General features: G+C 52.1%; 1 protein-coding gene and 1 non-coding gene across 2 annotated transcripts; both read left to right on the top strand.

Annotated features, from left to right (window-relative positions):
• The first annotated feature begins 4,407 nt into the window (after nt 1-4,407).
• LOC123354904 (DNA-directed RNA polymerases I, II, and III subunit RPABC2-like) lies at nt 4,408-4,805 on the top strand. Its single transcript, XM_044997302.1, has one exon. It carries the CDS (start codon nt 4,422-4,424, stop codon nt 4,803-4,805), a length of 384 nt encoding a protein of 127 aa, XP_044853237.1. The 5' UTR covers nt 4,408-4,421.
• A 1,364-nt stretch (nt 4,806-6,169) lies between these two features.
• On the top strand, nt 6,170-6,243 carry TRNAN-GUU. Its single transcript has one exon. It is a non-coding gene; the product is annotated as a tRNA-Asn (tRNA).
• The last annotated feature ends 21,345 nt before the right edge of the window (nt 6,244-27,588 follow it).

Here is a 27,588-nt window from a genome sequence, read left to right as displayed (position 1 = left end):
TTCTTTTCACACTGTTGCTCATTCTCAGGGGCTGCTTTGTCTCCAGACAGATCCATTCCCTTTCAGAGCATCCTTGCTCTTCCCGTCTGTTTCACTCACTGAGGTGTCAGAGTAAACACTCCCCTTCCCTCTAGTCTCAGACAAACACTAGTATTAACTGTTGGCTACTGATGGGTTTAGAAAGTATTTGTCAAGATGCCATTTCTGGGGGATTTTTCCCAAGATCCAGGCTTTTGTGGTCAAACATCTCCCAGCTTCCTTGGTGAAAATAAGGCCAAGGTTTCCTTGCAATATAGAGGGAGTTTTTCACCCCAGATGGGACTCTAACCCACAATCTCTGATTTAGAAAGCCATTGCCTTATCCATTAGGCCACTGGGACCCTGATGGAAGAATGGAAATTCCGTTTCCTAAATGCATATTTCTCATATTAACTTGGAAGCCAAATAACCTCTTTCTGCACCTTACAGAAATGTCTGCATCCCCTGGCAGCGAGGCTACTGGGGAGGTTGCTTACAGAGCTGAGCACCACCTTTCTGCCAGCCATCTTTAGAGAAGAAGGCTCTTTTCCCTGACAGCCACACAGCGCTGCCTAGCATCCCAAGAGCCTCCCTCGTGTTCTCCCGCAGCAGCCGCCTGCTGGTGTGGGTGGGAAGAGGGGACCAGGAAGCAGTGCGGCCTCATTACGGGACAAGAGGCCCTCACCACCCCCAGGCCTGCCTCCTGCCTTCAGCCCAGGCAGCCAGAGGTGCCAGGGAGCTCAGCCTCAAAATAAGGGGGACAGGTTAACCCTAAGGAGTGTGTGTGTGTATGTACAGTGCTAAAGCAAAATCTAAAGCTGTCTCTCAGCTATTACCTGAGGATAAACTTAAAGCTTGGTACAGCAGAGAAACTATTGCAAACTGGGTCTGTTGTACAAGAGGGGAAACTGACCAGCGAGTGGGGTAATTCACTATCTGACTATAGAACAAAATAAGCCTCAGCCTCAGCCAGGAAATAAGGAAAAGGCGATGAATGAAGAAGTCAGGAAATAACAAGGAAATGAAGAGGTTTGTCGAATGGGTTTCTGCCCGATTTACCATCTTCTCAGCTACCGCTCAAAGTTAAAGACCTAAAGTCAACCTATTGGCATAAGTATAGATGGTTGGATGGGAATTAAAAGGAGCTGCTGTCACAAGTGTTAGGTGCCTGCAAGCAGCATGCAGACTGTTTAAAACCGCCGCAATTAGAGGCTCAGATGAAACGTTTGCCCTAAATCAGAAACGACAATAGGAGGACCAGCAGAACGCCACTCTAGGTACATGGCAGAGTAATGGAGGCTGTTAGAGGCAAAAAGTCATTCCTCAAAATTTGGAAATCAGATCCTAGTGAGGATAATAGGAAGGTGCACAAACTCTGGCCTGTTCAGTGTCAAAGTGTAACAAGTCAGGCCAAGAAAGAATCTGAGAAGCAACACGCTAATGACACAAAAGCTAAGCATAAATCCGGTCAATGCGAGTCCTGGTCTGTCCCCGCAGAAAGGTGAACCCCCTCTGTGGCTGGAGTGAGCTCCTCTAAGCTGACCTCACTACAGACCTGCGCCAGGTAGTGCTCATTGTAAAAATGTTTCCTCTGAAGGTTGGGAAAATGGGACCAGCGGGCCTCAGGCCGGCTGACACAATTAAAATCCCCCCCAACACCAAACATCATGCAGTCCAGAGGAAGGGAGCCTTTGATCTTCCCTCTCATGCCTTAACTGGGGACCATACACACTAATATAGCAGTAACCAGTGCCACAGAGCACAAAGCCCACCAGTAATGCCCTCCCTGGTCAGAGCTCCAGCCCCTTCTGTACTCGCACCGCGAATGTGAAGAACAAAACTCCAACCCCATCATTCTTCCCTGGCCAGGAGGCCCTTCCTCCAATCATCCTCTGCCCATCAAGCTACCCTAGAGTTGTTAATGTGCATTTCCTGAACACCCACCATGGCCAAGGCCAGCTACTCCAAGGCAATGAACATCAAGTGCCACCTCCTGGGCCCCCAAATCCCTTCCACCTTCCCATTTTCACAGATGCCCCTTCCCTGGTACTGCCCTCGCTCAGCTGCGCAGAGGAGTTTTCATCCCCTATTCCTGCTTGTCACTGCCCAGCAGCCCTCTGGCACCATTCCTGAGGGTCACCCTGCCTTGCTCTCTCCCTGCCATGTTGGGAAAGACAGCTCCCATCTCTCCTTGTTAAAGGTCAGGTGGGCCAACTAGGGGCAGAAGCCCCTTCTATGTTTTCCTACTGCAGAGCCCAAGCTCAGAGACTCACCTTCACAGCCACCCAGAGGGGAGGCAAGTGGGGCAATTTGCCCAGGCCCCATGAGAATACAGTATTGCACCTTTTTTTTAATGGAAGGGGCCCCCAAAATTGCTTTGTTCCAGACCCCCTAAGTCCTCTAGGGCAGCCCTGCTCATCTCGGGTGTAGACACAACTGTGTTCCCAGAGAACAAGCCACCACTGCACAAGGAGGGAAGAAAACAGCTGCCAAACCCTGGGATTGAACCAGAGACCTTTAGATCTTCAGTCTAACGCTCTCCCAACTGAGCTACTTCAACAGCTATGTAGGAACATTTTGGCCTGTTGCTTCTCTGCCCGGGAGGTTTTTGCAGCAGTTGCACACAAAAAGGACGTCATTGTGAGCGGCCCATGAAGACAAGACTCGCTTTTGCCTGCCTTGCTCAGCTTGACTTGCTGCCTCACCCCGTTCCTGCCCTAGTGCCCGGGTTGACCTGGTGGTGGAAGGGGACTGGGAGCCAGTGGCGCGGGGAGGAAGTTGAGCTGGACCCTGAGCTAGACTAGACCCTGGCGGTGAGAGACTGGTCACCACTTGCCGCCCCACCCTATTGTCCTGGCTTTCCCCACTGGGCGTCATGTCGGGAGGGAAGTGGGGCTTCTGCCTCCCCTCCCTGATTTTCACACCGCAGAGGAGTGCGAACAGGAAAACGAATGGCTGCTCCACACCCCCACCGGAGGAACCCGACGCCCTTAGCTGTGGGGAGTAAGAAGTGGCTGTTGGCTGACAGGGCCTGTCCCCGAGGAGCTGGAACAGCAGCTGCCGCCTCCCCGTCGGCTCCAGGCTGTGGGAAATGCTCATTGCCTGGCTGCATGGGCGGATGCTGCTCCCTGCTCTGGAGAGCGTCTGTATTGCTCTGTCAACCCCCCGTCTTCACTGAGCCAGTCTGGTAAGGTCCCAAGTGCCCCCTCCGGCCTGGCAGCTGAGAGTCTGTGGAGACATCAGCCCCCCGCCGGCCCCACAGGCAGCAGCAGCGCCAGCCCCCCAGCACCACAGGGGCACTCAATGCACTTCCTGTGGGGAAATGGCTCCTTGGCGTCCAGCTGCTAGAGTGAGAGCCAGGAGAGAGCAGTGTCTGACTCACCGTGGGGGAGAGAAGAGACCTGCTGAGTGCGGATCTCCCTCAGCCTCCCCCGCAATGCTGGTCAGTTGTATTGTCACTGTGATAGTCGGTGCTTCCCTTCAGGGCCGTCCCAGAACAACTCCCCCCCTTTCCTCCCCAGGCCCTGCCCCCACTCCACCCCTTCCCCCAAGCCTCCAACCTTGTCCCATCTCTTCCCACCCTGCATCTTCCTGCCCCATTCCTCTCCCTCCCCCACCTCTTCCTCTCCCTGCTCCTCCCCCTCACCCCTCCAGCCCCTCCTGCACCCCACTGAAAAGCTGATCACCTTTTTTTTCTCTGTTAGTTCTGCAGCCCCATAGCTCCCATGGAGTCGCTGACTCGGCTCCTTTCACACTCTAGAGAGAGGAGCAGAACCAGGGCTATGGCTGATCTATGGGGCACCAGGTGAGTGGCAGAGGCTTCAGGCGCTGAGAGTTTGCCTGACCCCTCAGGGACACAGTGTGATATGGTGTCCCCGGGATCTCGATGAAAGGAGCAGAACAGGATTTACTTGGGGTGGGGAGAGAATTGAGAGTGTCTCAGGGGGTTGTACAGAGGTATTGCCCGGGTGAGAGACTGGCTAAAACACAGGCCTTGCTGTGAGCAGGATTTGAACCTGCACAGAGGAACCGTAGTAGATTTTAGCTCCAACGCCTTAACCATCACAGCTGTGAGCACAGTAATACCGCAACATCAGAGAAACTGGTAAAGAATCACAATGTCCAGGCTTGAAGTCATCTGCACTACAGAATTCCCACCGCAAACCTGGCTCCCAAAGTACAGGGGGGATTTGGGGTTTGCTCTCTTTGCTTAGCCATGTGCAGTCACACAGCAGGATGCGGCTGGTCGGACAGGGATACTGAATGCTCAAGGGTCAGACCCAGGAAGGTTGAAGCTGCATAAGCTTCTTGCCCTGAAGACAGCCTGCTCAGAGAAAGGAAACTCCCGCAGAGGGGTCTGCGGTTGGGATCACGTCGCAAGAGTCTCGCGCCGGGCCGGCAGCATGTCCGACAACGAGGACAACTTCGATGGTGACGACTTTGACGATGTGGAGGAAGATGAAGGGCTAGATGATTTGGAGAACGCAGAGGAGGAGGGTCAAGAGAATGTAGAAATCCTTCCATCTGGAGAGAGACAGCAGGCAAATCAGAAGCGGATCACAACTCCATACATGACCAAATATGAGCGAGCCAGAGTCCTGGGCACTCGTGCACTCCAGATAGCGATGTGTGCTCCAGTCATGGTAGAGCTGGAAGGAGAGACAGATCCTCTGCTGATTGCAATGAAAGAACTCAAAGCTCGGAAGATTCCCATAACCATCTGCAGGTACCTGCCAGATGGAAGCTATGATGACTGGGGTGTGGATGACCTAATTATCACCGACTGACCTGCTTCCTGTCATTGTCCCTGGTTCCTCCTGCAGATGCTTTTATTATTGTTTATATTTGTGTAAATAAATTAAAAAAAACCATTTTGAAGCAAAAAAAAAAATCCGGACTGGCTGTGTGTAGCGCACTTCCACCGCATTGCCCAGCGCCCCAGCGACAAGCCAGAGCTGTGGTCTGGGAGTGAGAGGCACAGGCAGAGCGCTGACTGGGAGCTCAGGGCTGGGACAGCAGGGGCTGCGGGCAGGGAGTCAGGGGCACCGGCAGAGCATTTAATTAAACGGATTTAAATCTCAGGTTTGATCATTCCTCGGACTGGACCCAGCTACGACTCTAGGGCATCACTGAAGTGTTCTTGAAATCAGGTTCCAGCTTTGTCCGGCCCCCTCCTTTTCTGAGCTGGGCTGCAGCCCCTGACGCAGCCACCGGCCCGCCGAGGAGAGCTGGGCCCAGCAGAGGCCCCAGAGGGGACTGAGCGGCACTTCGGCAAGGGCCCCTGGTGGGGCTGGCGGCCGGGCTCTTAGCGCCGAAAAGCCCAGGCTAGCCAGGGGAGTGCGCCAGGCCGGGCAGGCAGGGGGAGGGACCTGACTGGAGGGCTGGAGCCACGTGAGCAGGTGTGGGAGCAGAGCATTGTGGAAGAGGAAGCAGGAATAATCAAGTTTATTTTCCTGTTTAGTTTGCATCAAGGACAGAGTAACTGTACCGGGCACTTGAAGCCTGAAAGCTTCACCCTTGCCTGAAAAGTACTCACCATTAAGGGGTATGGGTTCCAAACGCCAAAACCTGGGGGGAGATAGGAATGGATGTTTGTTTAGGCTCTGCTTGTATGAGTGGGTTCCTGCTGATTTTTTTTCTGCTGTTCCTGGTGTGTAAAGACAAAAGTATTTTGGGATCTCTTAGAATTGTTGTTAGTGCTGCAGTGCTGAAATCGTTAGCCCTAAGCTTATGCTATGTGATCTCCTTCACAGTATATTTTGGCCCTGGGAGGTAAAAGGCTGCTCTGTGTGTGGTGTTATGGAGTGAGGCAGCAAATGTTGGTTGCAGAGATGGTGCATGTGCCACAGAAGTTGTGTGCCTGCCCCCAACCCCAGTTCTGGTCCAAGAGTCCAGTATTTGCATAAACCCACCCACTGACCTGTGACTAACAATCTCGCTCTGCTAACTCTTCCAGCAAAACAGGCCAAAGAAAGTGTATGTGAGCGCTGTGCCACAGCCCCGGTGCTCTTTTCAGTTCCTTCCCAAAGAACTTTCCTTCCATACCAGTCCAGTTCCTTGATGTTGCTTGTCTAACCACTGCATGCGTGTGCTATACCGTACCCTGAGCTGATTCCCGGCTTTTGTGCTCAATACAGCCTTGCCCCTCCGTGTCTCTGTGGCGCAATGGGTCAGTGCGTTCGGCTGTTAACCGAAAGGATGGTGGTTCGAGCCCACCCAGGGATGACGCTAGGCCCGTGCTTCCCCGAGGCCTGTGGGGGAGCCTCAAAGGTCCCATTTTGCTGCCTCTTGGCCTCAGTGCTTTCAGCTGGTGGTCCAAAGAGCAGGCTGGATGCCATTCAGAAACCCATCTGCCAGCAGCCGTGCCGGAGGCTCAGGCTTAATCCTCAAGGCCGAGCACAAAAACTTTCAGCCGGGAACATTTCGCTCCCTTCCCGCCTCCGCCCAAGCGGCAAGGGAGAAGCGGAGGAGACAGGCCGGCTCAAAGACACCTCCCTCCCACTTCCCTGTACGCTGTGCAAAGCTCTTGGCCTGCCTCATGCCTCGTCAGGAAAGCACGGCCATGCGGCCCAAGCCTGAGTCACGTCCGCGGCCTGGCCCGCCCCGGCTGACGGCGCGCAGAGCCACGCGAGTCAACGGCAGGTCGAGTCGGGAGCCTCGGCTCTTTCCCCTGACAGCCACACACACAGCGCTGCCTAGCGCCCTGAGAGCCTCCCTCGTGTTCTCCCGCAGCAGCCGCCTGCCGGTGTGGGTGGGAAAAGGGGACCAGGAAGCACTGCAGCCTCATTCCGGGACAGGAGGCCCTCGCCACGCCCAGGCCTGCCTCTTGCCTTCAGCCCAGGCAGCCAGAGAGCTCCCTGGCAGGCCGCCGCTTCGCCTCAGCTACCTCTTGCCTCATGGCCTAGGCTCTTGGGGCTCTGCTGGTCACCGGCTCGCTTGAAGGCCCAGAGGGAAAAGAAACAAGCGCACGCGTAGCAGAGGATGGTTTCGATCCATTGACCTCTGGGTTATGGGCCCACCATGCTCCCGCTGCGCCACTCTGCTGCTTCTCCACACCCTCCCTATGCCACCTAGCCGCCACTCTCCGGATTAGTGCCTTACGCGCTCTCGCGCTGGCAGGCAGATGCGCAGGCTGCCAGGCAGCTGCCCTGGTCACAGGATTTTACAGCTTCTACAGGGTAAAAAGGATCTATTTGGGGTTTGGACCCCATTGGGAGCTGGGTAGCTGAGTGCCGGAGACGGGAGCACTTCTTAAACTGTTTTCAGTTAAGCCTTCAGCTTGTGAGGGACGAGGTTCAGCCTTGGATCCGTGTCTGCAGCAGGCAAGCACCTCTGGCTCAATCGCCCCCCCCGCTGTATTAGCAGACTAAAACACGGAGCGAACGCACACACCTTGCAAAGGAACAGGAGCCGGGATCTCGAACAAAAGTCAACATTTTATTAAGATGACGTTCAAAGAAAAAAAAACGTATGGTACAGAGTTTCAGCATAGAAGTTTCTGGTGCTCAGGGAACAACGTACAGCTTACCCAAGGGGTGCGAAGTTCGGTTTAAGATCGGGTGGCGTAAGGAATACATAATCTGCAATAGCCCTGACTGGGGGTAAAAGGTTAATGTACAGACACTGAGTTAGGAGGGTATGTTGTCCATATGAGGGCTACGTTCGGGTGTGGAATATAACGAGCGGATACGACGATGAGGATGGATTGACCCGCGTTTGGTGAGTTTTAACGTTTGGTGTTTTGGAATCTTTGCCACAATCTAGTTGAAGCAGGGTCAGTATGAACTCTACCCTGCCATCTGTTGGTGATCTGTTGTCAAGGCCTTTTGGGGCTGATGTCATTTGCATGGTTACACCCACCCCAGATTGCATGATGGGAGTGCTTGTCCAAACGGTCATTTCAGCTGCTGCGGGATCCCCAGTCTCTTTGTTATTGGGGCAGGAGTAATCCAGTGTATTTTCCCTGTTGATTTTGGATCAAGGACAGAGTAACTGTACCTGGCATTTGAGGCCTGAGAGCGTCACCCTCGTTTGAAAAGTACTCACCATTAAGGGGTATGGGTTCCTAATGGCAGCACGTGGTGGGAGGTAGAAATGGATGTTTGTTGGTCTCTTGCAGGTGCTGCTGCTGTCCTTTCTGCTGTCCTTGGTGTGGAAAAACAGAGGCAATTTTGAATCTCTTCAAATTGTTGTTAGTGCTGCAGTTGCTGGCCCTAAGCTTATGCCGTTAGATCTCTTTCACGGTGTATTTTGGTTCTGAGAGGTAAAAGGTGTGTTGTTAGGGAGTGAGGTAGCAAAGGTTAGTTGCAGAGGTGCTGCATGTGCCACAGAAGTTGTGTGCCCCCCCCCCCGCTCCGGTCCAAGAGTCCAGTATTTGCATAAACCCACCCACTGACCTGTGACTAACAATCTCACTCTGCTAACTCTTCCATAAAAACTTTTCTGCCAGGTTCTCATTCAGCACTATATTCCTACCAACTTCAGCTTTTAAGTACCATCAGAGACCATCTGCTTCAGTATAACTACAATTTTTACTTATCAGTCAAAGATTTCAGGTGTATGTTATAACACATTATTTGTAACGGGATAATAATTAATTCTATTTTTAAACTCAAGAGAGAAGAAAACCATAAAATGTGCATTTAGAGAGTTCAAAAAAATCCCATAGTGCTAAACACAAATATTTATTTTCAATCTCTCTTAAATTGCTATTCTTTGGAACCCATGTCCCTTGTCTAACGATTTTATGTAGGTTCGGGTGAGTCCCGAAATCATGAACTGCTAAGTACCGTTCTACTGTCCTTGATTCATATATCCAGGATTACTACACTTTATTTTTCCTGCCCTAATAAGAAAGTGTTTGGGGATCCCACAGCAGCCAAAATCACCATTTGGACAAGCACCCCCATCATGCAATGCGGGGTGGGTGTGACCATGCACATCAGCAACCAAAGGCCTTTATAACATATCACCAACAGATGGCAGGGTAGAGTTCATTCTGACCCTGCTTACATCCTCCCCACAGCCAAGAATTGGTGGTCCTGATAAATCACACTCCCTATTATACCAGCTCACTGGTATTGAATGCTGATGTTATGGCTAGCAAAAGTAGCCACCCATCTCTGCCCTGTAGCATCCAGCTTAGCCCTTGTTAACACAGAAGTCAGTGGATTGTTCTCTGTCCATACCTGAAACTGATCACCTGACAAGTAGTCTGGAAATTTCTCAGTGATGGCCCATTTCAAGGCCAAGAACTGCAGCTGGTGGATGTGATAGCGAGTTTCGCTATCAGACAGTCCTCAGCTGGCAAAGGCTACAGATTTACATTTACCTTCCACTTCCTGGTAGGAGACTGCTCCCAGACCCTCCAAACTGGCATCAGCATGCAGGATAAACAGTCTGTTGGGTCAGCAAGGACTAGGACTGGCACATGAATCAGGCAAATAATGATTTCCCGTAAAGCCCTGTCACATCTCTCATCCCGCCATGTCCCCAATGGAGAGGAGAGGAGCCCCTCCCCTGTCCCAGGCCAGGCACACCAGATCTTTGTGGGGAGATGTCCATGTCCCAGCCTAGGCGTGCTGGAGCTGCTGGGGAGAGAAGTTCCTTCCTCAGCCTGAGCCCACCAGAGTTGATGTTTCAGTGGGGGAGAGGTATCTCTCACCTGGTTTTTAGATGCTCTGATGAGAGGGAGCAGGAGGTTTTTCTTCTCCTTGCATTTCAAACCCTTCACCCCGCCCCCAACCATTTTCTGCTCTAGCCTGATCTCTCTCTCACGTCTCCCGGGCTGTCCTTAGCCATAGGCAGCCACGTAGGGCACCGCTAGGTCTGGGGGCACCGCTCTGCTGGGAGCCCAGACAGATGGGAAGCAGTGGAGCATGTAAGAGCAGGCTGCTGGGTCCTAGAGAGAGCTGAATGCAGCACAGTCTGAGGGAGGGGATTGGCTGCTGGGGTCTCTGGGAAGGGAAGGGGGGAGGGGTTGGGGAAGGAGCTCACCTGTGAGTGTGACTCTTTCCCCCTGGCTGAGGTGAGGTGAGGCAGGCTCTGCGGCTCTGGAACCAGTATCCTTGTCCCCCATAACATCCATTCTTCTCCCGCCCTGCCCCATGGAGCACCCCCTCCTTTCTCCCTCCTCTCCAGGAGCATCCCTCTCTCTCCCCTCCCTCCCCTCCGTCAGGGCTGGGTTGGGTGAGGTGCTGGGGGGTAGGTGGGGGGGAGGAGGCTGGCTACCTGCTGAGGAATGAAAGTGAAAGTAACTCACTTCCTCGGCCAGGATTGGAATGTCACACAGGGCTGGGCTGGGGTTAGCCAGATGTGTGAAAAATCAGGACAGGGGCTTGGGGTAGGGTGAGCAGATATCCCTATTTTATAGGGCCAGGCCCAATTTTGAGGTCTTTTTCTTATATAGGCTCCTTTTACCCCCCCACCCCCTCATAGAATCATAGAATCCAAGATCAGAAGGGACCATTATGATCATCTAGTCTGACCTCCTGCAAGATGCAGGCCACATTAGCCGATCTACCCACTCTTTTAGCAAGCGACCCCTGCCCCATGCTTCGGAGGAAGGCGAAAAACCTCCAGGGACACTGCCAATCTGCCCTGGAGGAAAATTCCTTCCCGACCCCAAATATGGCGGTCAGCTGAACCCCGAGCATGCGGGCAAGACTCTCCAGCCATACCCTCTGAAAGAGGTTAAGAATATCATATCATTGACCCAATTTGACCCAATTAAGTACCAGTTTGGCACTTAATTGACCTATTGACTAAGCCCATTATCCTATTATACCATCTCCTCCATAAACTTATCTAGCTTGATCTTAAAGTCATGGAGGTCCTTCGCCCCTACTGTTTCCCTCGGTAGGCTGTTCCAGTATTGCACTCCCCTGATGGTTAGAAACCTTCGTCTAATTTCAAGCCTAAATTTCCTGACTGACAATTTATATCCGTTCGTCCTCGTGTCTACATTAGCACTGAGCTGAAATAATTCCTCTCCTTCCCTGGTATTTATCCCTCTGATATATTTAAAGAGTGCAATCATATCTCCCCTTATCCTTCTTTTGGTTAAGGAAAACAAACCGAGCTCCTCAAGTCTCCTGTCATACGACAGGCCTTCCATTCCTCGGATCATTCTAGTGGCCCTTCTTTGTACCCGTTCCAGTTTTAACTCATCCTTCTTAAACATGGGAGACCAAAACTGCACACAATACTCCAAATGAGGTCTCACCAACGCCTTATATAACGGGACTAGCACTTCCTTATCCCTACTAGAAATACCCCGCCTAATGCAACCCAAGACCGCATTAGCTTTTTTAACGGCCACATCACATTGCCTACTCATAGTCATCCTACGATCAACCAGGACTCCCAGGTCCTTCTCCTCCTCCGTTACTTCCAACTGGTGCGTCCCTAGCTTATAACTAAAATTCTTGTTAGTCATCCCTAAATGCATAACCTTACACTTCTCACTATTGAATTTCATCCTGTTACTAATACTCCAGTTTACAAGGTCATCCAAATCTCCCTGGAGGATATCCCGATCCTTCTCCGAATTGGCAATACCTCCCAACTTGGTGTCGTCCGCAAACTTTATCAGCCCACTCCTACTCTTGGTTCCCAGGTCAGCAATAAATAGATTGAATAAAATAGGACCCAAAACCGAACCTTGAGGAACTCCACTGGTAACCCCCCTCCAACCCGACAGTTCCCCTTTCAGTACTACCCTCTGCAGTCTCCCCTTTAACCAACTCCTTATCCACCTCTGGATTTTCATTTCGATCCCCATCTTTTCCAATTTAACCAATAATTCCTCATGCGGTACCGTATCAAACGCCTTACTGAAATCCAGATATATTAGATCCACCGCATTTCCCTTGTCTAAAAAATCTGTTACTTTCTCAAAGAAGGAGATCAGATTGGTTTGGCACGATCTACCTTTCGTAAATCCATGCTGTAATCTATCCCAGTTGTCATCGGCCTCCTGCTCCTTAACCACTCTCTCTTTCAAAATTTTTTCCATTACTTTGCATACTACAGATGTTAAACTAACAGGCCTGTAGTTACCCGGGTCACTTTTTTTCCCCTTCTTGAATATAGGAACTACATTAGCTAATCTCCAGTCCAACGGTACAATCCCCGAATTTAGAGATTTATTAAAAATCAACGCTAACGGGCTAGCAATATCACTCGCCAATTCCCTTAATATTCTAGGATGAAGATTATCCGGGCCCCCCGATTTACTTCCGTTAAGCTGTTCAAGTTTGGCCTCCACCTCAGATACCGTAATGTCTACCCCCATATCTTCATTCCCATCGGTCCCTCTATCACTATTCCTTAGCCCTTCATTAGCCTCATTAAAGACCGTGGCAAAATATTCATTCAGATATTGTGCCATTCCAAGATTATCCCTAATCTCCACTCCGTTTAAAGTTTTAAGCGGTCCCACTTCTTCCTTCTTGGTTTTCTTCCTATTTATATGGCTAAAAAACCTTTTGCTATTGGTTTTAATCCCCTTCGCTAGGTCCATCTCCACCCGTCGCTTTGCCTTTCTCACTGCATCCCTACACCCTCTGACCTCAATAAGGTAGGTTTCTTTGCTGATCCCTCCCATTTTCCACTCCCGGTACGCTTTCTGTTTTTTCTTAATGACCCCTCTAAGACGCTTGGTCATCCAGCTCGGTCTAAAACTGCTACCTACGAGCCGTTTTCCCTTTCTCGGGATACATGCCTCTGACAACTCCTGCAATTTCATCCTGAAGTAACCCCAGGCGTCATCTACCTTTAGATTCCTAAATATGTTGGTCCAGTCCACTTCCCTAACTAGTCGTCTTAATTTAGTAAAGTTAGCCCTTTTGAAATCGTAAACCCTAGTCTCAGATGCAATATTGATTATTCTCTCATTAATTTTGAAACGAATTAGCTCGTGATCACTTGAGCCAAGGTTGTCCCCTACAACTATTTCCTCAACAAGGTCCTCATTACTCACCAAAATCAGATCTAAAATGGCATCCCCCCTCGTCGGTTCAGCAACCACTTGATGGAGGAATTCATCAGCTATCACGTCTAGGAAAAGCTGAGCCCTATTGTTATTACTAGCATTTGTTTCCCAATCTATATCTGGGAAGTTAAAGTCTCCCATGATCAAGCAGTTCCTATTAGTGTTTACCTCCTTAAAAACATTAAAGAGCTCTCTATCCGTCTCCAAGCTAGATCCTGGCGGTCTATAGCACACCCCAATCACTATCCCGGGTGAGGCTCTGGTAGTTTTCTTCCCTAATGTGACCATTGCCCACACAGACTCCGTATTAACCATTGCATTGCTAGTTATTTCATTACATTTCACCTCATTATTGATATACAATGCTACTCCCCCACCTTTACCTTTGCATCGGTCTTTTCTAAACAGCACATACCCTTCCATACCTGTACTCCAGTCATGGCTATCGTTCCACCATGTTTCGGTTATTCCTACGATATCCGGTTTCAATTCTCGGACCAGGAGCTCCAGTTCCTCCATTTTATTACCTAAGCTTCTCGCATTGGTGAACAAACATCCTACCTTTTGCTGTTGGGCTCCTCTCACTCTTCTCACCCCGCTCGGTAGGGGCACAGTACTACCAGTATGACCTGTTGATCTAGTATCTGTCCCCCCCCTCTTCCTTACACCTAATCGTCCCCCTCTGGCTATATCTGTTGTTATCTTCTTGTTCCCACTCCCAATGTATAAATTTGGCGTGGAGTGCACCAGGGCCTCTCCCAACCGTCTCCCCCCAGTGTCTAGTTTAAAGCTCTTTTAATCAGATGAGCCAGCCTCCCTCCTAGAAGTCTACTTCCTTCCCTACTTAGGTGGAGCCCATCCCGTGAGAACAGTTGTCTGTCCCCAAAAGCCTCCCAGTGCCCATACATCCCAAAGCCCTCCTTGTAACACCACTCTCTCAGCCAACTATTAATCGTCAGGATTCTCTCACCCCTTTGGCGCCCTTCCCTAGGGACAGGTAGGATCCCACTGAATATCACCTGAGCCTCAATTTCCTTAAGCGTCTTACCCAACCTGGCATAGTCCCCCTTGATCCTGTCTAGCGAGAATCTAGCAGTATCATTCGTTCCCACATGAAGGATGACCAAAGGGTTCTTACCTGCTCCTCTTAGGATCCTTTTCAACCTCAGGTCCACATCCCGTATTTTAGCACCCGGTAGACAGCACACCCTTCTGTTCTCCGGATCGGCCCTGGTCACAGGCCTGTCCAACCTTCTCAGTATGGAGTCCCCAATCACATAGACCTGCCTTTGCCTGGGGACAGTGCGGTCCTCTAACCTATTCCCCGTTCCCCCTGGTTGCAAGCTCCTTCCATTCCTATCTTCCCTTGTGGTTCCCCTTAAGCCATCCTGTAATCTCCCCTGACCCAAACTTGGTGTTGCCTCCATAGACTCCTCCCCTCTATCTATGGGACTGGCCGCTCGTCTCTTTTTCCTTGGCCTCCCACCATCAGCTACCGTATTCTTTACCCCTTCCTCATTCTCCAAACCTTCAAACCTGTTCCTTAGCTCTATTTCCCCCTCACTGGCTCTCCTTTTCCTCGGCCTGCTTCTCACAGTCACATGCTTCCACCGCCCATCCTCCTCGTCTGGTGGTCCCCCCTCACTCTCCTTAGCCCCTGCTCCCACCTGTGCCCCTGGGCGTTCCCCTTCAGTTACTGCCTGCCATTGCTCCATCAGCTGCTCGAACCCCCTTCTATTCTCTATCAGGGTTTCTACCTGCAGCTCTAGGCCCTGGATCTTTTCCTCCAGCAGCTCTATTAGGCGACACTTCATACATACATAGTACTGCTCTGGGTCCCCTGCTAGAACCAGGTACATACCGCAGCTGCTGCATGCTCTCATCCTTGGTGTGTCCTCTGCTGCTTGGCTCATGGCTGCTGCTGTCCCGGCCTCGCTCGGTGCTTGTACCTAGTGAAACACAGGGGACACGGCGCGGCCCCCTTCCACCTCCCCCTGCTAACTCCCACGCAAACTCCCCTGTTAGCAGCTCTGTTTGCTGCCTCCTGTGCCGCTGCTCGCAGCTGTGCCGCTGCCTGGCTGGGCGGCCGCTTTTATAGGCCCCTCCTAGCCTGGCTCCACCCCCTAATCAGGGCTCAGCCAATCCAGGCTCGGCTGCCCCTTCAGCAGTCTGCCCCTCCGGGCCTCTACTGAGGGAGACAAACACTACACAAACAGACACAAAGACACTCACCTGCTCCTCCAATGGGAACTCCCACGCAAACTGTCCCCTGTCCTGATTTTTCACACTTGCTGTCTGGTCACTCTAAGTGGGGGTAATTGGTGCCTATATAAGACAAAGCCCCAAATATCGGGACTGGCCCTATAAAATCAGGACATCTGGATCTGGTCACCCTAGCTGGGGAGCGCCTCTCCCCCGGGCTGGCAGCGATCCATCTCATCCAGGGGGAGCTGCACAGGGCAGGATGAGCTGCTGTGGCTCCATGGGTGACCTGTCCCTGAGATCAGATGCTGTGCTAACTTCACCATGGTCCATAAGGCTGGTGGTGGTGCCCATTGGCGTGTGATTGGACCTGAGGGTTTGCTGCTGATGATGCCACTTTGCATCCCAAGAGGTGGATTTTGGGGTCTACTGCAGCTGTTGGACCAGCAGGCTGGGGGTGAGCCAAGCATGAAAGCAGTACTGTGTTGCCATTTAGATTGTCATTTAACAACTTTGTTTGCCAAAAATTCTTGCTAACAATCCTGAATCCAATTTCAATATTTTGTTTAAATCAATATCTTAGCCAAAAACAGAAAATTAAGTTGTTGACAATTATTAGTGACAGGTTTGGTTTGAGGCAGGGAGTGGGCCAGTTTTCATCAGAGAAACAAAAAATGTCGACTGACTTTCCCATAGCCTGTTACTCCTGATAAGAGCCCTCTAACAACTGTAATATGCTCATCTCCTTACTAGTGTATAGAGCAGGGGTCAGCAACCTACGGCACACATGCCAAAGGTGGCAGGTGAGCTGATTTTTGGTGGTACGCAGTGGCAGGCTGAGCGGCTCAGCCCATCACTGCTCTGGGGTTCCGGCTGCTGCCCTATTGCCAGCTGGGATACCGGCCGCCGGCCCCACTCAGCAGCTGCTGCTGGCCTGGGGACCCCCAAGGAACCCCAGGCTGGCAGCGGGCTGAGCAGGCCGGCTGAACCACTCAACCTGCTGTCAGCCTGGGGTTCCATTCATTCAGCTGGCAGCGGGCTGAGTGGGCGGTGGCGGGCTGAGCAGGGCCGGTGGGGGGTTGAGTGGCTCAGTCTGCTGCCAGTCTGGGGTGCCAGCAGCACTCAGCCTACTGCTACTCCGGGGTTCCGGCTGCCGGCCCCTTGCCAGTCAGGAGCCCAGCCGCCGGCCCCACTCTGCCTCCTGCCAGCCTGGGTGAGCAGAATCCCAGGCTGGTAGTGGGCTGTGGGGGGTTGGCGGCCGGGATCCTGGCTGGCAGGAGTTGCTGGTCAGAACCCCAGACCAGCAGCGGGCTGAGCAGGGCCTGGGATCCTTGTCTAGGGTTCCAGCCACCAGCCCCGCTCAGCCCGCTGCCGGTCTGGGGTTTCATTTACTCAGCTGGCAGTGGCCTGAGTAGGACCTCACATAATAACAATAGTTTATTTATATAATATAGAGATAGAGAGAGACCTTCTACAAACGTTAAAATGTATTACTGGCACGAGAAACGTTAAATTACAGTGAACTTGGCACACCACTTCTGAAAGGTTGCCGACCCCTGGTATAGACTGACCATATGTTGTACTAAGATTCTCCTGCATTTTTTTTTCCTGTGAGTCAGTATAGCTTTTGCCAGCCCAGAAGTTGGGCAGCCAATGTTTTACGTTTTCACAATGTTTTCTCCAACTTTCACAAAGTAAATACATAGTTAATATGAGTTAAAAAGGCCAGGGACACTTCCTTGTGAAGAATCTGTACAGCAGATCATGCTAGAGCTGTGAAAATGTCAGTTTTTGATGGAACTTTAAAGGCAGTGATTTATCATGTATTTTATCATGTGAATGTGCTGCTATTGCTAATGTCTTTCCAAACAAAATAAGGCACAATAGGACTTCTGTAATATTTCTGTGCTACCTTAATCTAGATGAGATGATACTGTGCTGACTTCATTTTGGTCACTTTGTGCTTTACCTAGCAGTAAAACTAGGGTTATATTTTCCCACTGTTTGGAAACCCAGCTTATTAAACTGATTTTGCAGCCAAAAAAGCCAGAAAGATTGCTTTTAATTAAAAACAAATCTTTGTTTCAATACCTCTTCATAGAAATTTCCAATAAAATTTTGACAAATTAAAAAAAATATATTATTTGCATCATTCTGTCAAATCAGAATTTTTTCTATAGTGCTACTTCTTTAGTGCTAGTGCATCAGCATTACAGTGTGCTTAATTAAGTTAAACTGGTTTTAATAATGTGAATGTGGCAAGTTTTCCAATACTGTATGCTTATATTTGTGTTGCTAAGAGCAGATCAGGCACAGGGGCACCAGTTTAATAATCTCGCCTAGGGCACCATAAATCCTAAGGACGGTCCTGATCCCAGGCTGGCAGCGGGCTGAGCAGGCTGGTGGCTGAGACCCCGGCTGAGCCACTCAACCTGCTGTTGGCTTGGGGTTCCATTCACTGAGCTGGCAGTGGGCTGAGTGGGACTAAATTTAATGAAATCGAAAAACAAGAGCAACTAATGACAAAGTGCAGGAACCTAGAGCAGTGGTCCCCAACCTTTTTCGTCTGGCGCCCGCCAGATGAAGGACCGTGGTGGTGGACGAACATCCACCAAAATGCTGCCGAAATTTGGCGGCATTTCGGCGACGACGTCTCTGGATGATGATGCTTGTCGGCAGCAAGCGGTGTCATCCAGAGGCGTCGGTGCCGAAATGCTACTGAATTTTGGCGGCATTTCGGCAGATGCTCGTCCTCCGGCCAGTATGCGGGTGCACTGAAAGGCACCTCCGGACGCCATGGCGCCGCGGAGACCCCTGACCTAGAGAGCCTTCTGAAGCAAGGTGATCATTTTGATTTAAATGTACTTGAACTGTACGAAGAATTGAGTTGTTGCCACATGCAAAATCGATGATGGACATTGTACAGTTTATTCATACCAGCAAACTTGTTTATATCTATCCTAATGTGTACATTGCCACTCATATTCTACTGACAATTCCTGTAACAGTAGCATCAGGAGAACGGAGTTTCTCAAAACTAAAGCTCATTAAAAACTATCTCCACTCTACAATGAGTCAGGAACACTTGATTGGTCTTGCTATTCTTGCAATTGAACAAGACATCACTTTGTCTTTGTCATACGATGACATTATTACTGATTTTGCAGCCAAAAAATCAGAAAGATTGTTTTTAATTAAAAACAAATCCTTGTTTCAATACCTCTTCATATACATTTCCAATAAAATGTTGACAAATTTAAAAAAAATGTATTATATGCATCATTCTGTCAAATCAGAATTTTTTCTATAGGGCTACTTCTTTAGTGCTAGTCCATCAGCATTAAAGTGTACGTAATTAAGTTAAATTGGCTTTAATAACATGCACGTGGCAAGTTTTCCAATACTGTAAGCTTATGTTTTTGTTGCTAGGAGCAAGACAGGCACAGGGGTTAGGGTGACCAGATGTCCCAATTTTATAGAGACAGTCCCCCACCCCCTGTCCCGATTTTTCACACTTGCTGTCTGGTCACCCTAACAGGGGCACCAGTTTAATAAGCCTGCCTAGGGCACCATAAATCCTAAGGACGGCCCTGTCCACCCCACCCCATTTCCCCTGCACCCCAGGCTGGGTCTCTGCCAACCCCCCTTCTCCCCTCCTGACCCCAATATCCCCTGGCCCTACAGGTCTATGGGGCTGGGTCTCTCCCTTCCCCCAATATCTCCCTGCCCCAGGCTGTCTATGGGGCTGGGTCTCTCCCTGAAGCCCCGCCCCCAGCACGGGGCTCACAGACAATCCCCGCCCAGCGGCTGTGACGTGCGGTGACGTGCTCACTCCCCGCAGGCAACTCCTTCACTTGCAGCGAGAGGAACCGAAGGAGCCCGGCGGAGAGAATTCTCTGCGTGTGGACAGAATCCGGTGTGGGGAGTTCGTGCTGTGGGTGCCTGCACCGGAGTCACTTCGGGGCAGTGATTGCTACTGAGCTACATAGTGACCAAAGGCGTGTGAATGGGGTGTGGTGCCTGGCCGGGAGCAGCTCATGGTGATAAGGAAAGAGGTGGGAACAGAAGATCCTGTCCTAGCAGGGGGTTGGGTGGGGTTTCTGTGCAACCATGAGTGGGTGTGCTGTGAGTGTAACTAGCCCCCCCCCTTCTCTGATCGGGGCGGGGCTTCTACTGTCTGCCTGGGGGAGGGAGAGGTCCGTGATGTCACAGACTATGGTGGAGTGGGGGGGTTGAATCATGTTTCTGAAGTGGGAGAGCAACTTCCCCCACTCCCACTCACTCTCCACTAGGGGGCTGGGCTGGGATCTCTGGGGAGGGAAGCACAAGAAAAAACAGTCTCCCCCATGGAACCCAGGAGTCCTGGCTCCCAGTCCCCCTGCTCTAGACCCCCTCCACTCCCAGGGCCAGGGATAGAACCCAGGGGTCCTGGTGCCCAGCCCCCTCCTGCTCTGACCACTCGACACCACTCCCCTCCCAGGGTGGTGCAGGGGTCACTGGGTCTGTGTCCCAGCTCTGCTAAGGGCCTTGACTGATTTTCCCAAAGTGCTTCCGTCTGAATCCAGCACATCTGCCCCCCCGCCCGGTCACTGCCCACCCCCGTGTGGGGGCACCAGCACTGTGCCGGGTCGTGATGGGAAATTGTCCAAGCTGGCCCAGGAGAGACGTGTGTGTCCCTGCTGCCCCCTGCTGGTGGGGCTGAGCCCCGCTCTCTGTGAGGGGGGGTGTGCAGCAGCGGCTTTGCAGGATTTTGTATCCTGCAGCAAGTGTCACACAGACACATTGACGCACAAAGGGACTCACACAATCCCAAGAACACTCACACACAACACACCCAGAGGGGCATGCTAGCCCAACCCCCAAAGAGAGAAACAATCACACCCCCAGCCACACTCACACTCACACACACACACACCCACCAGACTATTCAGAATCATACTCAGAGACACAACCGCACACAGTTCACTCCCACTCCTACCAACACAAGGACCTCCTGCCCCACACTGCCTGTGCCGAGGCCTGTGGAACTCACTGCCACTGGACAGCTACCAATGAGAATAGACCTTTTCAGGAGACCAATAGACATGGCCGTGGCGACAGAGGGGGCTGAGCTCCCAGGGTCTGACCCGGGCTGAGACTGGTTCTGACCTAGTGGGGTCTATCCAGCAGGGGGCAGCGTGACCCACACACAAAACCACCAGAAGCGCCTTTCTTAGCGGGTCTCCCAGGCCATCCCCCACCCTGCCCCGGGTTGGGTAACAAAGGGGCAGTACGGGACTCTGGGCCGTGTCACAACCCGGCCCCAGCCCCTCGCTCTCACACGCTGGTGAGTTGGGTAACTGCTGAGGGATTGCACAAGAGAGTCAGAGCCAGGGAGAGAACCCAGGAGTCCTGTCTCTCCCCCCGACACACACCCTAACCACTGGACCTCACTCCCCTCCCAGGGCTGGAGATAGAACCCAGGAATTCTGACCACAAACCCCCCCCCCCCGCTCTGACCACTAGATCCCACACTCCCCTTTTAGATTTTAGTCCCGCTGCCTCTTCTATCCACCCACCCCACCTGTCCATCCCTTTGCTGCAGGTTTCTGGGGTGTCACCCCTGCTCTGCACTCCCCCAGTGCAGCCCAAGACCTTTCCTCCCCCCAACCACACATCCTCACCCCCCTCGTGCTGGATCATCTGCTTGGCCCCCTGCCCCCTCTCAGGGTGCGCTGTGCGGCGTGGCTGGGGCTTGTGCAATGGCCCAGCACCAGGCAACACAGAACGGACACCACACGCCCTGCCCGCCTCCCCTGAGCTGCTCTCCAGGTGCATCGGAGCCCACTGCCTGCACCTTGGCACTCCTGCCCCACAGGAGGTGAGCTGCAGCCCCTGCCACATTCCACAGAGGGGAGAAGTGTCAGGCCAGCCAGCCCTTGTAACATGGGGAAATCACCACCGGGGTCGACGGTATGGGGGCTGTGACATACAGAGAAACGGTTGTTGCGCAGAAAGAGGGCAGCAGAGCATGCACACACACACACACACACACAATTGCAAACATACACAAACACATGCATGAATCCAGCCACACACACATACACTTGCTAATATACACAAACACCCGCACAAATCCAGCCAACATCAATACAACTGCTAACAGATGCAAACACATGCACAAATCCAGCCACATGAACACACACACTTGCACAGCCACAAACACAACCCCCCACAGCTGTAATAACACCCCCCCCACACAAAACCCTTACAGAAAACCACACAAACACATGCAGAAATCCATCCATCCATCCACCCACACACACACACTCCATCCCCATTCTGTGCACACACCTTGGGTCACTGCGACACTGAATACTTCAACTGGATGGGGGGCCCAGCACCATGGCTATTCCCTGCCCCCCAGGGCTTGCAGGGGGTGGATTGGGGGGCACAGGGGGCACGATCCAGTGCCAGCCAAGGGGGGGTTAGAGATGGGATCGGGGCTGTGGTTTCTGTACCACCCGGTTCCTGGCACAGGCTCCTTCCAGGATTTGCATTTCTTGGTAGTTTTCACCCCATCATCGCTTCCTGCCCAGCCCCCTCCTGCTGTGCAAGGTGGTTCAGGGGGGGATGGGAAGAACCCAGGAGTCCTGGCTCCCAGCCCCACCTGTGCTAAGGTACAAGACTCCACTCTAACCCCAGCGCTGGGACTGGAACCTAGGAGTCCTGACACCCATCTTCCTTTCCTCTAACCACTAGACCCCACTCCCGCCCTTTTGGGGAGCCAGGACTCCTGAGTTCTGTCCCCAACTCTGGGATCAGAGGGGGGTCTAGTGGTTAGAGCAGGAGGAGCCAGGGCTCCTGGGTTTTATTCTCAGTGCTGCTGTGTGACACTGGGTCTGTTTCTCCTCCCACTTTTTGGCTATGGAGCCTGTAAACTCTCTGGGGCATGGCCTGTCTCTCGCTGTGTCTGGGCAGCGCCTGGCCCAATGGGGCCTGATCTCAGCTGGGGCAGGGACTGTCTCTGTGTCTGTGCAGCCTCCGGCACAACGGGGGCCTTGATTTTGCCTTGTCAACGGCAGCGCAGAAAGCCCTAGTGCCAAAAGAAGATGTGGGGGGGGGGAAGCTTTGCAAAAACACACACACACACACACACACACACACACACACACACACACACACACACACAGAGCCCCTGCTCAAACCACCCCCTTTGCCAATGCACCACCTCACCTCGTCCAGGGAGGTCTAGGTGGGAAGCTCCGTGTGGGAGCGGTGATGGACGGCACCATCAAGGTAGGTTCTGGAGATGGTCCTCCAGGTACGAGTGTCTCGGCTCCAACTGGCACTGGGCTCACGCTGGGCTGTGTTCACTTCCTCTCTCTGGTGTGTGCCCCGGTTCCACAAACGCCCCCACCCCCTGCTCTTTCCTTCTGGTACTAAAAAATCCTCTTCCTTCGCCCCAGAGAGAGACACCCACGGTGCTGCTCAGCACACGGCTTCCCCCCACCCTCCCCCCATTCCCAGGAGCGTGCAGGAAGGGAGTCGTGATTGGGGAGAGCCTGTGTCCCGAGGGGAGGGTATGAGTGGGGGCTTGTCCCCTCCTCGCAGCATGGGGGTTCCAATAGGTCCCCCCAAGCAGGGGCAGGACGGAAATGGGAGGCCTGTGCCCCCAACATGGAGAATCTGGGGTGAAACCTTACTTAACGGGTCAGTCTGTCCTTTCTCTGACTCTCCCATTCCAGCTTCAACTAGCGCTTGTGGTTCATTCGTTCTTTTTCATTCCTTTCCTTCTCTAGCTTGTATGTTCTTGCTTTCTTTTTTCCCCTCTACCTTTCACGCTCTTCCTTTCTTTCCTTCTTTTTCTAATGTTTTTTTCTTTCCCTTTATTTCTTTCTCTGCCTTTCACGTTCTTTTCATTCTCTCTCTCTTGCTGGTTATTTTTTTCACTCACTCTGTTTCCTCGCTCCTTCTGAGCCAAGGGGGTTCTCCTCGCACACAGATTTTGACAGGTTTTCCTTCTGATCAGCAAGTGGATTAAGCACGTCTTCAGTGGGGGGTTGGCATGGCAGGGAGCAGGCTAGCCGGGTGTCTTTGTAGCCGTCTGCTGGTTCTCCCCTCCTCTGGCCCTGACCTCGGTTGCTCTGTAGCTTTTAAGCCTTCCCTTGGAGCTGTCAGCACCAGCCGCCTCTGCTCTAGGTGCCCAGAGGAGGAGAGGTGTGCTGGGCTCCAGCCTCCCTCCTGCCTAACCCTGACACGCCTTCCTTCACGTACCATGTGGACAAGAGGTAACATGTGGCTGCAAGTAAAATGGCCAAACTTCTGGGCATCAGGTGAAGCTCTGAGAATTTCAAGCATCTGGTCAAACCACAGGAATAAGCAACCAGGGAAGCAAGTTTTAGAGCCTCAACCCTAGTGGGCAAGTAATCCAGCAGGAGGGGAAAGATTTGCTCTTGCACAACTGGAGACCAGGAAGTTGAGCACTGGAAGCTCCAGGACTTTACCACAAGCCAACACAAGGTCCCACTGAGATTTAAACTCAGACTGTAGGAGTCAGAGTCCTGAGTACTGCCCGTTACACCATGGGACCAGCTCATGCTGCTGTTTCTGGACATTGGTGACTCTCACGGGGCAGGCTCGTGTAAGGGGCTGTTGGCCCCTTACTAAAACTTAGTGGGGTTTTTGGTTGGCTAGTTCCCAGTCCCAATAGAAGGGGGAAGGGCCAATGGGAAATCAGGACCCTGAGACTGACAATCCCCAGGGGCAATGGGGAGAGGCCAAAGCTCCAAGTTAGCCGCACTGACAGGCCAGGGAGTGTAATGAGGGAGTCACCAGGCCAGGGGGTCTCCGTGGGAGCTGGAACTGCCTGGGCCAGAGTGGGGCGGAGCTAAGGAGAGCAGGAGCCCGAGAAGAGCCGGGGAGCAGAGCTGCACCAGCCGGGGAGAACCAGAGCAGATCTGTGCTGGGAGCCGAGCCGCAGCAGCACGAGCCGTAGAAGCTGCCCAGGGAGCAGATCTGTGCGGGGAGAAGAGCTGCAGCAAGCGGAGCCAGACTATTGGTCAAAGGTGGTGGGGAGGTGGTGACCTCACAGAGAGATGCTGACATCAGCCAGGCAGGACAGGGGCGAGGGGCCAGGGAAACCTCAGAAACCCCTGTGGCTTTGCTTCAGCAAGTCTCCTTCTCCAGGTCTCTCTTTGAGGACTGAGAGAGTATTCAGGTTCACGGACGTGAGCGCCAGGAGGAACCTCTTTCGAGTTTTCTCCTTCCCTTTTCCTGATTTTCAAATTAACCGTCAGATCTTGAATTTCACACATTGAATGACCTGAATAAAGTGCTCTCACATGAGCTCCAGACCAACAGCAGTGCACAGTTTCAGCAAGTATTTGAGGAGAACTGCAATGTTAGAGAGAATCATGAACTGCTCAGAGACCATTAATGCAGAGAAGCAGCAAAATTAATCAAACATATGACTGGTTCTGACTTATTTACTTGGTCTTAAAAGAGAACAACAAGGACCTGAGTCTCCTCCCTGTCAATAACCCGCTGCTCAGCCAATCAGGGTAGAGACTGAGGATGGGAGGCTGAGAGTTCTCACCAGAGAGCCCAAAGGATGGTCCAGGTCACTGTTGGGGATCACTGCCCGAGCACTATTTCAGCCCCACATTTTTGGTGGACTTCCCACAGTGGGAGCTGCCGAGAACTCCCCTGCCACCCACACCCACACCCACACCCACCCACCCACACACACACACACACTCCTGGTGTTGCGAGGGGAACTGGTGAAAGGACAAAAGAAGCAAGAGACAAAGAGAAAGGAGAGAGGGATGGAAGGAGGAAAAGGTGAAACAAAAAGGACAAACCCTAATGTCCCCAGTGATTCTGAGGGACAAAATCCCAGTTGCAGAATAAAATTCTGCCTCCTTAAGCTCGTGTTTTCCATGCCTAGAATTCAACTGTCACCAGATGGATCAGACTGAACAGGTTTCAAACCTCAAGGAGGCTCTTACCTTCTAAACAGGGACGGCTGTTTTCTAGTAAAATCACTAAAAGGGAAGGAGAAAACTCAAAAGAGGTTCCTCCTGGCGCTCACGTCCATGAACCCGAATACTCTCTCAATCCTCAAAGAGAGACCTGGAGAAGAAGACTTGCTGAAGCAAAGCCACAGGGGTCTCTGAGGTGTCCCTGGCCCCTCGCCCCTGTCCTGCCTGGCTGATGTCAGCATCTCTCTGTGAGGTCACCACCTCCCCCCCCCCATCTTTGACCAATAGTCTGAGGTCCTGCAAAAGGCCTTTGTGATGTCACTGCCACACCCCTCCCTTGCTGGGCCAATGTCCTGCCCCTGGCCAGGCACTTTGGAGGTTTGAGCTACTCCCTCAAGAACAAATGGATATAAATTGGCAGTCGGGAAGTTTAGGCTTGAAATTAGACGAAGCTTTCTAACCATCAGGGGAGTGAAATTCTGGAACAGCCTACCGAGGGAAACAGTGGGGGCGAAGGACCTCTCTGGCTTTAAGATTAAGCTTGATAAGTTTATGGAGGGAATGGTTTGATAGGAGAACGTGATTTAGTCAATAGGTCAATAACGTGCAACCACTGGTAATTAGTACCGAGGGTCAATGTTGGGATATTGAAAGTCTTTTTCCTGAGTGTCTGGCTGGAGAGTCTTGCCCGCATGCTCGGGGTTCAGCTGATCGCCATATTTGGGGTCGGGAAGGAATTTTCCTCCAGGGTAGATTGGCAGAGACCCTGGAGGTTTTTCGCCTTCCTCCGCAGCATGGGGCAGGGGTCGCTTGCTGGAGGATTATCTGCTACTTGAAGTCTTTAAATCAGGATTTGGGGACTTCAACAGCTGAGTCAAGGGAGAGAATTATTTCAGGAGTGGGTGGGTCAGCTTTTGTGGCCTGCATCTTGCGGGAGGTCAGACTAGATGATCATAATGGTCCCTTCTGATCTTAAGTTCTATGATTCTATGATTCCCTGTGGATCACCCCATTCAAGGAGCGTTCGTTCTAGGCAGCAAGCCGGTAGTTTTGGATCATCTGCAAATTTTGTCAGCTCACTGTTTAGCAGGTTGTTTATGAATATGTTGACTAGTACTGGTCCCAATACAGACACCACTAGTTACCTGTTTCCATCCTGAAAACTGACCATTTATTCCTACCCTTTGTTTCTTGTCTTTTAACCATTTATTGATCCACGTGAGGACCTTCCGGAGGTGAAAGTAAACCGGTATGTTCCGGTATGGGGTACCGGCAAGAGCCGATACGCTGTGCCAGCCTGGCCCGGCTTCCCCAGGCTGGTGATTTAAAGGGCCCAGGGCTCCCTGTAGCGGCTGGAGCCCCTGGCCCTTTAAATCACCTCCCGAGCCCCCCTGCCGGAGCCCCAGGGAGCAAATCACTGCCGTGGGTGCTGCTCTCTCCTGCTCTGCCAACACAGAGCAAGGGTGGCAGAAGCTTCCTTACAGTGGGGGGGGCACCGTTGTCCAAAATGTGGCACCCCCATGACACCCCTTCCCTAAGGACCCCCACTCACAGCACCTCTCCCCCCGAGGCCACACCCACAGACGCCTCTTCCCCAAGACTGCACCCTCCCCCGCCCCATCATTTGTCCTAACAGCCAGTAAAGAGTGGTGGGGACATGGCCCTATAACCCCCCTGTTCCAGCACCCCTGACACCGAGCTAAGCAGGCAGCAGTGTGTGTGTGTGTGTGTGTGTGTGTGTGTGTGTGTGTGTGAGAGACAGAGAGTGCTGTGCTGAGCTGAGCCAGGGAGAGAAGGGGGGCTGATGTCGGGGCTGTCCCCTGCCTCAGGACTGGTCGCTTCCAGCAGCTGTCTGAACTTAGAGACAGTGTGCCGACACACTCACTCTTCCGCAATGCACACACTGTCTCCCCCCCCGCACACACACATGCTCTCTACCCTATCACACACATTGCAGTTGAAAAGCAGCTGGCAATCTAGTAGGATGCCCATTGAACAATGGGATAGAAACCTGCACTCTCTGTCACACGCACACACACACACACACTGCTGCCTGCTTAGCTCGGTGTCAGGGGTGCTGTACCAGCCCGTGAGGCATTGCAAACCCTTCCCAAAGCACCCTGCAGCCAGCTGCACAGTGGGATAGCTACCCACAATGCACTGCTCTCTGTGGCCATCCAAGAGATGCTAGCATGGATGTGCTCTGGTGACACAGGGGTATAGGGTGGACATGCAACAGCTGTTCAATTAAAACACTTTAACTTAAGCCACATTATTCTTTCATATAGACATAATTTAAGAGTGAGAAAAGACCCAGCTCCATTGAAACTAAAGAACCACAATTTCCTGTGTAGTTTTCAGGATTTGAACCTGCGCAGGGAGACCCCAATGGATTTCTAGTCCATCACCTTA

The sequence above is a fragment of the Mauremys mutica genome, chromosome 22 (genome assembly GCF_020497125.1).
Source record: "Mauremys mutica isolate MM-2020 ecotype Southern chromosome 22, ASM2049712v1, whole genome shotgun sequence".
In the NCBI taxonomy this organism is placed as follows: domain Eukaryota; kingdom Metazoa; phylum Chordata; order Testudines; family Geoemydidae; genus Mauremys; species Mauremys mutica.
The sequence above is the reverse complement of the archived record's forward strand: the minus strand, read 5'-3'. Positions and strand labels throughout refer to the sequence as shown.

Coding starts and splice junctions, on each gene's coding strand:
- LOC123354904 (XM_044997302.1), top strand. CDS start 4,422: ATGTCCGACAACGAGGACAACTTCGATGGTGACGACTTTGACGATGTG.